This window comes from Archocentrus centrarchus, chromosome 4, assembly GCF_007364275.1.
Source record: "Archocentrus centrarchus isolate MPI-CPG fArcCen1 chromosome 4, fArcCen1, whole genome shotgun sequence".
Lineage (NCBI taxonomy): Eukaryota > Metazoa > Chordata > Actinopteri > Cichliformes > Cichlidae > Archocentrus > Archocentrus centrarchus.
In genome coordinates, this window is record NC_044349.1 from 31,702,179 (window position 1) to 31,717,551 (window position 15,373).

The 15,373-nt window shown below is 41.3% G+C and overlaps 1 protein-coding gene across 1 annotated transcript in view; it reads right to left on the reverse strand.

Moving 5' to 3' along the window:
* Positions 1-10,235, reverse strand: part of LOC115779591 (1-phosphatidylinositol 4,5-bisphosphate phosphodiesterase gamma-1-like) — a 58,544-nt gene extending 48,309 nt beyond the window's left edge. Inside the window, exon 1 of the mRNA XM_030728344.1 lies at positions 9,014-10,235. Within this exon, the coding sequence (XP_030584204.1) occupies positions 9,014-9,284 (271 nt within the window). The 5' untranslated portion in view covers positions 9,285-10,235. The remainder of the gene's footprint in view (positions 1-9,013) is intronic.
* Between the last annotated feature and the right edge of the window lie 5,138 nt (positions 10,236-15,373).

Consider the following 15,373-nt stretch of genomic DNA (forward strand, 5'->3'; position numbering starts at 1 on the left):
TCTGAGACAGAAAGATTAGAGTGTAGCCTACTCATTAAATTAGTGTTATTACAACTTTACAAATCTGGACAGTTAGAATAGTCTCTTCTTTCTTTTAGGAAATTGGCATTTGTAAAAAATTAAAACAAACCAAAAAAGTTTCATGACAAATGTGGGCGAGCTTGGGGGGCCCCTGGTGGTCAGGGGGCCCTATGCAGCCGCATATTTCGCCTATGCCTCTGGCCGGCTCTGCCTACAGCTTGCTGTTGCTGCAGCATTACTGTTACAGAGGACGTGGAGGCTACAGCAGCGAACATGTCTGTGATCTTTACACATTTTGTAGCATCTACAGTGACACTCTTCAATTTCTTCGCACCGGTTACAAATGATCTTCTTACAGCCTCTGTCAGTGGACTCATCTCTGTTCTTGTCCTGTTGGACCTCAGTGCAGCTTTTGATACTGTTGACCATAACATTTTATTACAGAGATTAGAGCATACTATAGGTATTAAAGGTACTGCACTGCAGTGGTTTGAATCATATTTATCTAATAGACTCCAATTTGTTCATGTAAATGGGGAGTCTTTTTCACACACTAAGGTTAATTATGGAGTTCCACAGGGTTCTGTGCTAGGACCAATTCTATTTACATTATACATGCTTCCCTTAGGCAGTATTATTAGAAAGCATTGCATCAATTTTCATTGTTATGCAGATGATACTCAGCTTACCTATCAATGAAGCCAGATGACACACATCAATTAGTTAAACTGCAGGAATGTCTTAAAGACATTAAGGCCTGGATGACCTCTAATTTCCTGCTTCTAAATTCAGATAAAACTGAAATTCTTGTACTCGGCCCCACAAATCTTAGTAACATGGTGTCTAACCAGATACTTACTCTGGATGGCATTACTTTGGCCTCCAGTAACACTGTGAGAAATCTTGGAGTCATTTTTGACCAGGATATGTCCTTCAATGCACATATTAAACAAATATGTAGGACCGCTTTTTTGCATTTGTGCAATATTTCTAAAATTAGAAACATCCTGTCTCAGAGTGATGCTGAAAAGCTAATTCATGTATTTATTACTTCTAGGGTGGACTATTGCAATTCGTTATTATCAGTCCTAAAAGCTCCCTGAAAAGCCTTCAGCTGATCCAAAATGCTGCAGCTAGAGTACTGACAGGGACTAGAAAGAGAGAGCAGATTTCTCCCATATTGGCTTCTCTTCATTGGCTCCCTGTTAAATCTAGAATAGAATTTAAAACCCTTCTCCTCACCTACAAGGTCTTGAATAATCAGGCCCCATCTTATCTCAAAGACCTTATAGTCCCATATCACCCCAACAGAGCACTTCACTCTCAGACTGCTGGCTTACTTGTGGTTCCTAGGATACTTAAGAGTAGAATGGGAGGCAGAGCCTTCAGCTTTCAGGCCCCTCTTCTGTGGAACCAGCTCCCAGCTTGGATTCAGGAGACAGATACCATCTATTTTTAAGATTAAGCTTAAAACTTTCCTTTTTGATCAAGCCTATAGTTAGGGCTGGATCAGGTGACCCTGAACCACTCCTTAGATATGCTGCTATAGGCCTAGGCTGCCGGGGGGTTCCCATAATGCACTGTTTCTTTTCATTCACCTTATTTACTTTGTTCATACTCCACTCTGCATCTAATCATTAATTGTTATTAATCGCTGGCTCTCTTTCACAACATGTCTTTTTTTCTCTCCCCTCAGCCCAACCGGTCGCAGCAGATGGCTGCCCCTCCATGAGCCTGGTTCTGCTGGAGGTTTCTTCCTGTTAAAAGGGAGTTTTTCCTTTCCACTGTCGCCACCTGCTGCTCATAGGGGGTTGTTTTGACTGTTGGGTTTTCTCTGTATTATTGTAGGGTCTTTACCCACAATACAAAGCACCTTGAGGTGACTGTTGTGATTTGGCACAATATAAATAAAATTGAATTGAACTGAATCTTCACCAGATGTCTTTCAGTGACCAGAGGTGTCGCCCCCTGCTGGCTACTGGAAACAATGCAGGTTTAAGGAACTTCATGATCGGTTTCATTTTTTCAGACCCTGAAGCGACATCAGTCTTTTATATGCACTCAATGGTCCCAGCTTAACAGAGTGAAAGAAAATATATAAATGGAAGGATAATGGACAACATTAAGAACAGTTAAAATAAAACAAAAAATAGAGAACAATATCGCACATATTTTCAGCACTCTTATTTTAAATTTGAACATTTTAGATGAGCAGAGCACTGGGTAACCATAATCATGAACTGTTTCTTGTTGGTTTAAACCACTCAGAGTATCTCAGACATCCAGATCCTCATTTGTGGACCATGTCTCTGCTTCCTGCACATGAAGCTGGGCCTTTTGTTTTTGGCCCTTCAATCTGAGACAGGAAGTGAGACACTCCTTGATAACCCCACACTTCCTAAGCCTCAAGATTTCATACCTCCACTGTTTGCCAAAGTGCTCATCTCAGACAAAAACACTGAATCCAAGCATGCATATGTGTACATAGCTGAGCAAACAGTAGGAAAAAAGTATCAAGTAACCAATACAAAGGAAGGAGAAGCAAGAGAGAAGGGGAATGTGAGAGGAGACAGAGTGAAGGGGTCAGTTAGATCAGTATGATGGCCAAAGCGTGAGATAAATAGCCCTTAAACTCAAAGAAGAAAGTGAAAGAAAACAGAGGGAGAGAGTAATATGGGAGGGCAGAGAAAATCTGGAAATGAGAAGCGTGTTTAGGTGAATGTGGGGTGGGGTGGGGAAGTGGGGGCAGGAAATTGGGGAAGGACAACTGGGGGAGGAAAATGGAGAGGAGAGAGGAGGAGGGATAAACATGGGTAGCTGAGAGATAGAGCTGTGGGAGCTAAAGCAAAGGACAGACCTGCTGAATTCCTAGAATCTGCTGGTGGGATCGTCCAGTGGGAGGTGATTTGTAAAGGGGCGTCTGGGTGTTATGAAAGCCTGTGTGTGTTTTTGTGTAAAAGTGGTGTTTTCACTGGTGTGGAAATGTGCAGACTTGGTGTGATTGGGCAGAGTAGGTGTTCTCCATGGTTTCGTACATGCTCAGACTTGAATGTGTTGTCCTTCAGATTAGCCAAGGTGCTGTTTTTGTGGTTTACAATTAAGGTTTTAAACAACTGAGGAGCCTCTCTGAGCTCATACAACATCTGCAGCACTGTATTAGCCTCTGAGGAATCAAAGAGGGCTGGGTGTGACAAAAACAGCAGTGGCACTGATGATTCTACAACTTTAGAACATAGACGGAAAAAAGACAATCAAACACTATTAATAAATCCTTCACCAAGCGGACAGTATCTGCAGAACAGGTGACAACATCTGATGTTGAAAAATGAAGTCCAGAAACCAGCAGATGATGTCAAGGTGGCTACATCCATCTTTTATATACAGTCTGTGGTTATAACAACCGTTGACTTGCCAGCCCTTAAAGTGACTGATAGCTTAATTAATGATTACTGAGACTGAATTGTATTTTGTTGAATTAGAGGGTCAAAAGGTCACACATAAACTTTGCACAGACTGAATTTCACAGTTGTATCATCTAAAAATTGTAAGCTAGCTTGTCTGTGTTAGCACGGACCACCATGTTCCATGTGTTGTATACTTTAGACTTTCATTGTGAACGTATCAGAACTAATACAACACAGACACACAACAGTTATTGAAATAGTCCTGACTTTTAATGTTTTGTGTTTCTGGACACTAACTTTTATTTTTGTTTGGTTGTTTTTGTTTGTTTTTTCATGTTCCTGGATATAAATTCCCCTTTTCTTACTTTTGTTTATGTCAAGAAAATTTTTCATCACACCTGTCTCATATTTACTGATTCATGTCCATGGACGACAAGTCATGCTTTCTACTTAAAAAGGGTGAAAAAGCCCACATTTGAGAGGATGGCAGTAGTGCCAATAACTTCATTGCACTGCTCACACCAGAGACCAATGACCAAAACCCTCACATATCAAATCACATTATAAACTTCACTGGCATTACTTTATTTGCATTATTATATATACAGTACTGTGCAAAAGTATTGAGCCATCCCTCATTTATTTATATTTTGCTTCCAAGGAGACAGGCTTTGGTTCTCAAAGTCTTTCAGAGTTTTTCTTTAGACATTTGCTGCTTTTTCACTCATTTTCAGTCCAGTACTTGTACCTTCCCATTTTCAAAGGAATGTTTTTTTTTTTGCTTGTTAAGCCACTTAACACTGACCTATACATCACTCAAGCATAAAAAAGGCACCTAACTCAAGGGATGAACCAGTGTTGTGTCTGCAAAACAGACAACCAATCAAAGAATCTGTTTTAAATTGAATCTTTAGGCACTTTGTTACTGGCACTCTGTCACAAAAACCATATAATTTGTTCCCATTTCTTTAGCAAAACTATGAAAAATGCTAAAGATAACACAGTCTGACAGACAAAAAGTAGTGTCTTTACACCAACAAGGTGATTCCAAAAGAACTACTAGCTTAAAAAAAGAGTAAACTGGACAAGTAGAGGACAAAAGAACACATGACAGGGCTTAAATAAAACATGTACTGCAGATAAACAGTATCTGAAAGTCATGTCCTTAAGAAATAGGAAAAAAATCCAGCAAAGACCTGACAAAAGCATCTGGACCTTCAGTTGATCCATCTACGGTTCACTAAAGTCTCATCAGAAATAGTCTCAGTGGAAGGGTGGCTGTCAAGAAGCCATTCTTAAGGAAGGGAAACAGGAAGAACAGGCTGAGGTATGCCAAATTACACAAGAACTGGACTGCTTTTCACCCAGTGGTGTTGGGGATCTTGTCACAATTGATGGAATTATGAATACTGAAAAGTACCATCAGATTTTGATCCACCATGCAATACCATCTGGAAAGCGTCAGATTGGCAGCAGCTTCCTTTTTCAGCATGACAGTGATTCCAAACACACACAGCCAATGCAGTAAAAGTAGACTTGGAAAGAAAAACACACAAAGGAACACTATCAGTCATGGACTGAGCTCCTCAGCACCCAGACTTCAACATTACTGAAGCAGTGTAGGATCATCTTGACAGAGAACAGAACAAAAGGCAGCCAACATCCAAAGAAGAGCTTTGGAATGCCCCTCAAGAAGCCTGGAGAACTATTCCTGAAGAAAGTACGAGAAAGTTGCCTAAGAGAGTTCAGGCTGTGTTGAATCGTGTGTTTTTGCCTTATATACTGTGTTTTCATATACGTTTGCGCACGTTTCAATAAATCACTGCAAGTATTTCCCATTTTCCTAGCAAAACTCAGAAATGAGGGTTGTCTCAGACCTTTGCACGATACTTTATATATTTACATGTAAAAACAACTTGGTTTGGTTTAAAAAAGGAAAATAAAGCTAATGGACTGAACTGAAATACAACATCTGACACTTATTTTAAACCTCAGTTTTCTTGGTTGTCAGGGTCTGAAGGGTTGCTAGAGTCAGAATAACACATGGCAGACAGAAGGAAATTCTATCATGCCAGTTGTGAATACCATAACGTTTCCCAGTGCTAACAGATCCTGTAACAAATCCGCCTCCTGGCCACAAAATCCAGGACGCAGACAATAGCGTCCACACCCCAGACAAGCCCGACAATAGCTGACTGCTTTAAGTTTACCATCGCCACTTGACTCCACTCCAGTAGGCTGCCTCAGTTGTCTGAGCCCTCAACTGGACAGTCAGTCAGTCACTGGGTTACTTGGAGGAAACAGAGGTCACAAGGTCATGATCTGTCTGTCCTCTGAGGAGCCGGTCACAGTGTCGGGATGGGAAGCCTACCGCAGCAAATTGTCAGTCTTTACAGCAACACGTAGAGAAGAACAATAACCCTGTAACCCTATTTCTTTAAATCGTCAGTTCACCTGTTTTCTTCTGCCAGCTCAAGCAGCATCCAGCTCACAGTTCATGTGAATTTATTCAAGTTTCAGCATCACCAGCAAAACAATGTTTTTTCCCTGAGCTTTCAACCACATCACAAGGTCTGGTTTTCATCCACTGCCTACAGAGGCAATCTAAAATACACATGGTTAAAAAGCCTTGAAAAGGGCCATGAGTTACAATTATACGAGAAATCTAATTTTAACCAAAGCTTTCAAACTGTAAACACTGTTAAATGCAAGAACTGTGTAAGAAAGGAATCTGAATTAGAATTTAAAACTGGACAAATTTAGTTTTAAATCAGAAGCAATTTGATCAAACAGTTTGGCTACGCATTCAAAGAAAGCTTTTGCTTTGAAGTTGGCCTTATTGCAGTTCAACAGCCAGTCTCTGTTTCTTTGTCCACAAATGCACTGTGGATAAAGAAAATGACGTTTTAAAAATATTGTCACTTAATGCTAATGCTGTCTAGCCCAGAAAGCTTGAGGTTTATGTGCTAAAACTGACACTTATGCCACTGAAGCACTGGCAGCAGCGCTTTGCTGGCAAATGAAATTCTGCCTGAGTTGTTCACCAAATGTAAACAAACAAACAAAAAAAAAAGCTTAGACAATGTCATGGATTTTCTTCAAGTAAAACATGAGCCAGTGAACAGTATTTGATCTCAAAGGTCAGTCAAATGGGGTTGGTATCATTCACTGTATTTAAAAGATGGCCTACAGGGTGTGTTTTCAAGAGGTCTGGTTTTGTAGCGGTCTATGGGAAAAACAGCCCTCAGCTCCTTGTTCTGTTATGTTAATAAAAACGATCCTGGCGTCTCAATTATTAGTTTCAAGTTTTATTCAATACAACATGATGTTTATTTTGCATATTATAGTCCCCATTAGCGTGCAGGACGAGGTGTCAAGGTGTCCATCTTTTATATACAGCCTATGGTTGTAATCGCTGCTTAAACACGTGACCACAGGGAGGAGGAAGCAGTCTGTGCTGTTCTGTTTCTCTGTTTGTCAGCATGTTCACTGACACTTAATCCTTGGCTGACGAGTCAACATCTTCTGATACAGAATCTGTGCAGATGATTTATGAACAGCACTCTCATGTACTGAAGCTGCTGTTCTCTGTACTTAAACTGTGAAAAAAAGTTGTAATGCTTTTGCAGACTTATGTAATCATTGTATGTATCTACAGTCAACTATTTTGATATTTGTTTGTTGTAGATATTCTGTTTTTAATATTAAATATTTCTCTTTTTTTAAATAAACTATAGACATATATAGTGTATCTTGTCAGTACGCCTGACATCTCTCATTTATAGCAGTGATCATCACACTGCAGTTCATTTCACTGTTGCCAACTTGGTGACTTTGTCTCCAGCCACTTTTCATACCCCTTAAGCGTTTGTTTTTTCAAACACCACCCAGATCTCACACAAATACATAGAACCACAACACGCATTTACAAGCCCTGCTCGCAAAACAAAGTATCCTTTCTGTACTGATGAGCACGCGAGCACCCAGACAGAGGCTGCACTGTGTGAGGAAAAAAGTACGAAATTCTGTGGGATCTATTATTCTGCCTTATTTAACTTATAAACACAGCGTAAACACAGTTATTATCATTAATTTATGTGAACTGTGACTATGTCGTGGCAGCTATGTAAAAGCTGACACCCTTATATGTCTCTGTGTAGTCACTGTATGTATCTTTAGTTAGTTACTTGATGAGTCTGTGTAATAGGGGTGTAACGGTACTGAAATCGACACAGAATCCCTTCCTGTGTTGCAGCCTCAACTTCAGCCTGTCAAACTCATGACCCGCTGCCCCTGCGGCTCAGCTCTCATTACTTTACTAACAGAGGCTTCTACGGGATACAGAAATGTGCAGCAAGTGAGGGAGTGCATGAACATAGAGACACACATAGGATATACTGGAGTGTTATCCAAGCTTTATACAGGTATAGACAGTTTAGCTGTTTAAACATTTTTATTAAAACTATATTTTGTGATGGTGTGTGTGTGTAAACAGAATAAATACAGTCCTTAGGAAATGGTTTATGTATTGATAGGATAATTAGCCATGTGCTCATGCTGCTTATGTTAGCCATGTGCATGGTTAAAGCTGGACCCATTATGCCAATTTCCAGCTCCATATTTGTATTCTTGGGCTCATTGATTCACAGTTTCAAACAATCCTTATTTATCTTCCACTGGGCCGTGAAACAGCCCCTCACAGTCTGAAACATGCTGTAGCTCTTCTGTGTTCTTCGGATTCGCTGCCCCTCATTTCAGCATTTAATGTGACCGAGGCTGCTGTCTTGAGACAACACTGCTTTTATGTGACTGCTTCTAAACACTTTTTAAATGGATTTTAAAAAGATTGCACTCAAAATACATAACACATCTACTTCCGAGACTTTCAGGGAAAAAGTGAACTGGAACAGCATAATATTAGATTTTTTTTTAAACAATCCAATCATGAGCAAGTGATCACACTTGGAAATTTTTTTCCATTTTTCCTTATTTAGTGCCTCAAGAAAAAAAAAGGCCGAACTGTGTCCCAAAAATCCAGGTATGAACCTAAAAATAGAAAAATCGTCCCCGCCTACTCACTCAGCTACCTGCCTGCAGCTGTACAACAACCAAGACTGTCAGGTAATGTTACTTTCATTTGTTTTGTCCACAGACAAAAAACAGTGAGCAGAGGAGAAAAACGAGCACAGCGGTACCAAAACAGAAGTAGAGACTTTCACGCTGGGCTGAGAAAGTGCACATAAATAACATCCCAAGCCTGTAAGTTTATGAGATTGTTTCTTTAGGTTGTTTTGTATGGAGCATTGCTGTCTGAATCTGGGTTTCACCTTCAGGTTAACTTCTTGTTTCACTCATTTGTCCTCCTGCATGTTACAAATGTAGTATAGATGTTTACATGGTTAAAAAGTGTCTTTAGAGAATAAGTTTAAAATCAGCAAAGAGGATACTGACAGCATTAACAGACACAACTGAGATGCCCCTGGGTTTAAAGGAAATCTGTGACTTTCCAACATGAATTACTAATTTTAAACATAGGCTCTTTGACAGGCCAGAGATGCCCAGAAATCCATCTACATTTTTATACTCACTCTCTCCCTCCATTTTGTCAGGGTTTCTGCTCCACACTATCTGCCTCGTATCCTGCCTTATCTGGAACGTTCTCCTCTCAGGGCGCTGGGACTTTTTCTGGTAGAAGAGGTTCATCACTGTGCCTATTTCCAAGCTGTGGAGGATGCGGGGACCTGCCTCTGACCAGTCCAGCATCCTGGAGGCCACAACTGAACCAACAGCCCCCGCAGCACCTCCGGGGGCCTCCTCAGCACAGCCATTGAGGCAGCCACTGAACCTGGCTGCACACATCTTCACTGCATAGCTACGAGTAAACTTGGCCGGATTACTGATCTGCTGTGATTTCTCGATAGGATGCTTATCCCTCAGTCACCTACTGAATGCATCAAGGACTAGGGTTATCCAACATGTCCAAGCCACTGCTGCCAGGTTATGAATTGTATCAGCAAGAGTGACTACAACAATTTCCCAATAAAACACAATCAAAAAGACATCAGTCAGCAGCTGCAGAGCTCAAACACTGAAAAGTCTGAGATGTGAATTATCCTCTGGTACTCTGGAGTGTATTCCTGTGTTATCCTTTCCAGATGCTTCTGGCAACACACCAGTGAAATCCACTCGGGGTGAGTTCTCATCACCGCTAGATTCAGGTTTCCACCCTGCTAGTCCTTCAGTCCAGTCCACGACAGCAGAATGCAGCACGGTCCGGCTTTAAATCCTGCTTGGACCGAGTCGTCGCCTGCTCGCTGCTTTTGCTGGTTCGGTAAACAGGACGTAGTTTTCCCCACTCCGCAAGTCAGAACTGGCGACAAAGACGCCGCGTTATGTAATGACCAGTCGGGCAGATACCCGGAGCTGGCTGAAGCAGGAGCAGCGGAGAGGAGGACTAGCAGCGGCGTCCGCTATGTGGCGGCTTCACGGAGACGAAGAGACGAAGAGACGCGCGAATGGGAGAGCACGGAGCGACCGCGACGAGCCTCGGGTGCGCTCCCATCCGCCGAAGCATTCTGCTCTTCTCACGCTCCTCTTCTCGCGCACAGGATGCGTTCACCTTACCCAGACACCCGTTTGGAAAAACCTTAATTTCACCAGTTCCTCCTTGCTGCTCCTTGCCAAGGATGTCGCTCACTCTCTCTCTGGATCTGTGCGTCCCTTCAGCTCCAGCGCCAGAGGTCTTGAGGGGAAATTAGGACTAGCAGACCGGAAAAGCTTGATCCGATTTTTTTCCTCCTCCTTTCAGTGCTGCTGTAGTGTATCTGAGGGAAGATGAGAGGAGTAGAGCGAGAGTAACAGGGAAAGCCAGGGAAGGAGAGGAGGAAGAGAACAGAGCGACCTCCGTGGGCCTCCACGAGATCTGCAGGCGAATGCACAATGAACTCAGCGGGGAACCGCTCACGTCAGGAGGTGAAGTGCGGTTCAAATTGCAGAGGTCACCGGCGTGACAGCCAGTCCTCACCTGCAGCAGTAAATCAAATGTTTTATGTGCTGGCTACGAGGAGCTTTTTTTTTCTCTTTTAGCGGAAAGTTAGATTCCCAGAACATTTTAAACTACCAATATTAATAATAATATGGATGTAGGTTTCACGGGGAGAAGCCCGTGGAATATTTATAACACGTGAACTTGTCCAACTCAGTGAGGAAGAAGAGGATTTACTTTATAAGCAGCAGACTATTAAAATAAAAAACATTTCACTATAAAACTGAAGCACAAACTTCTTTGATGGTCTGCAGCTCACAGCGGGGCATATTATGTGTCAGGTAATTCCACTAAAATGCTACAAAAGGCACCATCTGTGCAGCGGTCCAGTTCAGTAACTGGAATTAGTGGAGATGGGGCCAGCAGGTGGGGGAAATTTCAGTTCCGGTTTAGCGGAACCCATAACAGATAACTCATAGGTCAGCTGACCGTGCTGCAGCTGCTCTGAGGTCTGCTGCCAAATCAATTCTCCAGTGTACAAGCAGATATCACATGAGCCAATCGGTGCTGCTGTTCAACCCTTAGTCAGTATAAAGTTAGTATAGGTGGAATTTGGACAAAGAATATCATCAGATGTTCTATTAGGAGTCATCAACTAGAAGCAACGTCTGTTACTCAGCAGCTATAATGAAACACATCTGGGCACTTATTACAGCAGCTATTTTGAAGCATTTTCTAGATTACCTTTCTCTTCGATGGTCAACAGGACATAAAATGTGCATGTACAAAAAAAGCTTTCTTGTAATGTCTTCAAGTAGTCTCCAAGAATAATTTTCCAGGCTCCTTCGAGTAATTCTAAAACTCTTCTTTGGATGGTGGCTGCATTTGTTCCTTTTTGTCAAGATGAACTTACAGTGATTCAATAATGATGAGTTCCAGGCTCTGGGGAGGTCAATCCATGAGTGATAGTGTTCCACTGCGTTGTTTTCATGTATGTATTTATTGCATAGACAGTGTGTTTGTGATTACTGTCATGCTGAAAAATGCAGTTGTGCCAGTCAGATGCATTCCAGATGGCATTGCATGGTGGATCAAAATCTGATGATACTTTACTGTATTCATAATTCCATCAATTTTGACACGACCCCCAACACCACTGGCTGAAAAGTATTCAGTCATCTGCCTTCAGATGCATATGAAATTGAGTGACATCCTTAATCCATTCTTAATCCATAGGATTTAATATGATGTTAGCTCTTTGCAGCTATAACAGCTTCAACTCTTCTGAGAAGGCTTTCCACAAAGTTTAGGAGTGTTTATGGGAATTTTTGACCATTCTTCCAGAGGCATATTTGTGAGGTCAGACACTGATGTTGGTTGAAAAGGCCTGGCTCACATTCTCAAATTTATCCCAATCTATCAGGTTGAGGTCAGGACCCTCTGCAGGCCAGTCAAGGTCTTCCACACCAGACTCACTCATCCATGTCTTTATGGTCCTTGCTTTGTGCATTAGTGCGCAGTCATGTTGGAACAGGAAGGGGGCATCCCCAAACTGTTCCCACAAAGTTGGGAGCATGAAATTGCCCAAAAAAAGTCTTGGTAGGCAGAAGCATTAAGTTCCTTTCACTGGAACTAAGGGGCTGAGCCCAACTCCTGGAAAACAACCTCACACCACAAACCACCCTCAACCCAAACTTTACACTTGGCACAATGCAGTCAGACAAGTACTGTTCTCCTGGCACCTGCCAATCCCAGAGCCATTCATCGGATTGCTAGATGGAGAAGTGATTCATCACTCCAGAGAACACGTCTCGACTGCGCTAGAGTTCATTGGCAGCATGCTTTACACCACTGCATCCATGTTGCATTGTGCTTGGTGATATAAGGCTTGCATGCAGCTGCTCAGCCATGGAAACCCATTCATGAAGCTCTCTCACTGTTCTTGAGCTAATCTGAAGGCCACATGAAGTTTTGAGGTCTGTAGCAGAGAGCTGCTGACTTCTGTACTCTATACACCTCAGCATCTGCTGACCCCACTCTGTCAATTTTTGTTGCCTACCACTTCATTTCATGGCTGAGTTGCTGTTTCCAATCACTTCCACTTCATTAAAATACCATTAACAGTTTACTGTGGAATATGTGTCTTCATCAGTAATTTTGCCACAAATTTTCAGTCCAATTCTTGTGTAATTTGGCATACCTCAGCATTTTCTCCCTGTTTCCGTTCCATAAGAATGGCTTCTTGACAGCACACCTTCTACTGAGACAATTTCTGATGAGACTTCAGAAAACAGTAGATGAATCAGCTGAAGGATCAGATGCATTTGTCAGGTCCTGTGTCAGGTCAGATTTTTTCCCTTTTTCTTAAGGACGTGACTTTCAGAGGCAGTATGGTGGTGTGGTGGATATAACTGTTGCCTTACACCAAAATGGTCCTGGGTTTGAATCGAATCTATCATCTGGGGCCCTTTTTCCACTGACTGGGTGCCAGTGTTCCAACCGTTCAGCATTTTTACCACTGCAAACTCACTCGTTGCTCAGCCAAAAAATGGGTTCAACTCCAGCGCCCCAAGCTAAGTAGTCTGGAAGCAAGAACGTGTGACACAAGCGGCAGAAGGAAGTGACTCTGTCATCTTGACGTAAAGTTTTCTACTGCTATTTCACTGCATGGTGTGTATTACATGAGAAAAGTGATGCGATTTTCATGGACGTGTATTAGGTTTTGAAGATTCAAAATGCATGGTCCAAAACCAGTGGGGGTGGCTATATCCATGTTTTATACTGTCTGTGATTAAAGACATACTGTTGTTCTCAGAGTTGAAGTTGTGGGGAGAGTGCTGAATTACACAGGCTCCTCCAAACAGTGTACATTCAGAGTTCGTTATGGTGGAACTCCTGCAAAGAAACTACCACTGAGGAAGACCAAGAAGAAAACTTTAAGCTTTAAAAAAGAGAGAATGGACATTGGACTTGTGGAAATCTGAAATTTGGTCTGATGAGTCCACATGTGAGAATTTCAGAACCAGCTGTATCCCTAAGAGAAGCTGAGCATGTTTGAATAGTAAAGCATGGATGAGAAGGTGTGATAGTCTCTGACTGTGTGGTGTCCAATCTGGTTTGAGATTAATGGGGCCATCATTTTTTAAAGTTTTAGCAGCACAATGAGCAAAAACACCCATCGAAGCTCCGTAAAAACTGTTTGACCAAGATACAGAGTAATGGAGGGCTGATCAGACCTAAACCCAACTGAATTTTTTGGGATAAGCTGGAGTACAGAGTGAAGGGAAAGCAGCCAACAAGTGCTCAGCATATGTTTATCTCCTTGAAGACAGCTGGAAAAGCTCCAGATGTTGACCTCATGAAGCTAGGAGAGAATAATAAATGCAATACTGCTGTGGAAGAAGGGCTTAGCTATTTTGATTTTACACTTTTTTATTTTTTCACAGGTTTGATGTCCAGTAAATGTGTCCAAACTTTTGACTGGTACTGTATAAGCTTTGAACTCAAAGACACTCAAATAATCTAAGTGCAGTTTTTTTTTTTTTGTGCTTTACTTTAAAATTTCCATATTCTTATCCGTTATACTTGTAACTTTACACCTGTTTCAATGGAAATATAATTTTCACAAGCTAGAGTTACATCTTACTTTCACAAAATTCACATTTTACATACAAAACAAATATGGTAAACTCAATTCAATTTTATTTATATAGCACCAAATCACAACAGTCAACTCAAGGCACTTTATATTGTAAGATAAAGATCCTACAATAATTACAGAGAAAATCCAACAGTCAAAATGACTGAGCAGCACTTGGCGACAGTGGGAAGGAAAAAAAAATCCCCTTTAACAGGAAGAAACCTCCAGCAGAACCAGGCTCAGGGAGGGGCAGTCATCTGCTGTGACCGGTTGGGGCTGAGGGGAGAGAGACAGGACAAAAGACATGCTGTGGAAGACAGACAGAGATTAATAATAACTAATGATTAAATGCAGAGCGAAGTAAAAACTTCTCTGCCTGTATAAAAGAGGAGCCAGAGCGATCATAAACCATCTCACAAGCTCTAGGAGAGGCTTGACCCCCTAGGCTGGCAACCACTGGACTGCAAAACCTGTTAATAAAGGCAGGTAAAAGTAGCTCCTGTGTGACAACAGTAAAATCTAGCAAGTGAGAATTCATTTGCATGAATATATATATGGAGAATAAGTAGGTCACAAGTATCCCAGAGTAGGTTTTCTCAGATCAATTTAATTTGGAGGGTATGTGCTGGAGGTAAGCCTTAGGAAAATCAGTAGATGTATTACAATAATTACAATAGTATCACAATAAAAACAGAACCTTTTGAAAGCAGTTGATTCTTGTAGACATCCAAAGTCTCAACTAACATGTCCATCAAAGCCTCATCAGGTAAGCTGTGATTACAATTTTTTATTTTTTTTTTACCAAACTAGCAAATAGTAAAACCAGGGATATTTACTACTTTTATTTACCTTTTTAAGTTCACAAAAGAAGTCATTTTTATTTATTTTTCCCCATCTAGTTTTTGAGTTTACTTTTAGTTAACTATAATAACCCGCTGACTCCAACAATCAGTGTTGTCTACACATAACAGGCAACTTGGCAAAGACCTGATTTTAAATTGTATATTTCAACACTTTATTACTAATTGCCTGTCACAAAAACGCACAATTTGTGGCCATAACTTTAGTGTGAATCTATGAAAAATGTCAACGATAACAGTTTGAAAGGCACAAATAGTATTTTTGTACCAACAAAGTGATTGCTGAAGAGGCATTAGCTGACAAATTGGCACATCTTGGAATGGTGTGCACTTAAAAAAAACAGAACAAAAAAAAAAAGCAAACTGGACAAGTGGAGGACAAAGGAAGTGGCAGACCCAAAAAGCTATCTACAGCAGATGAATCGTATCAGAAAGTTAAGTCCTTAAGAAAAAATCCAGCAAA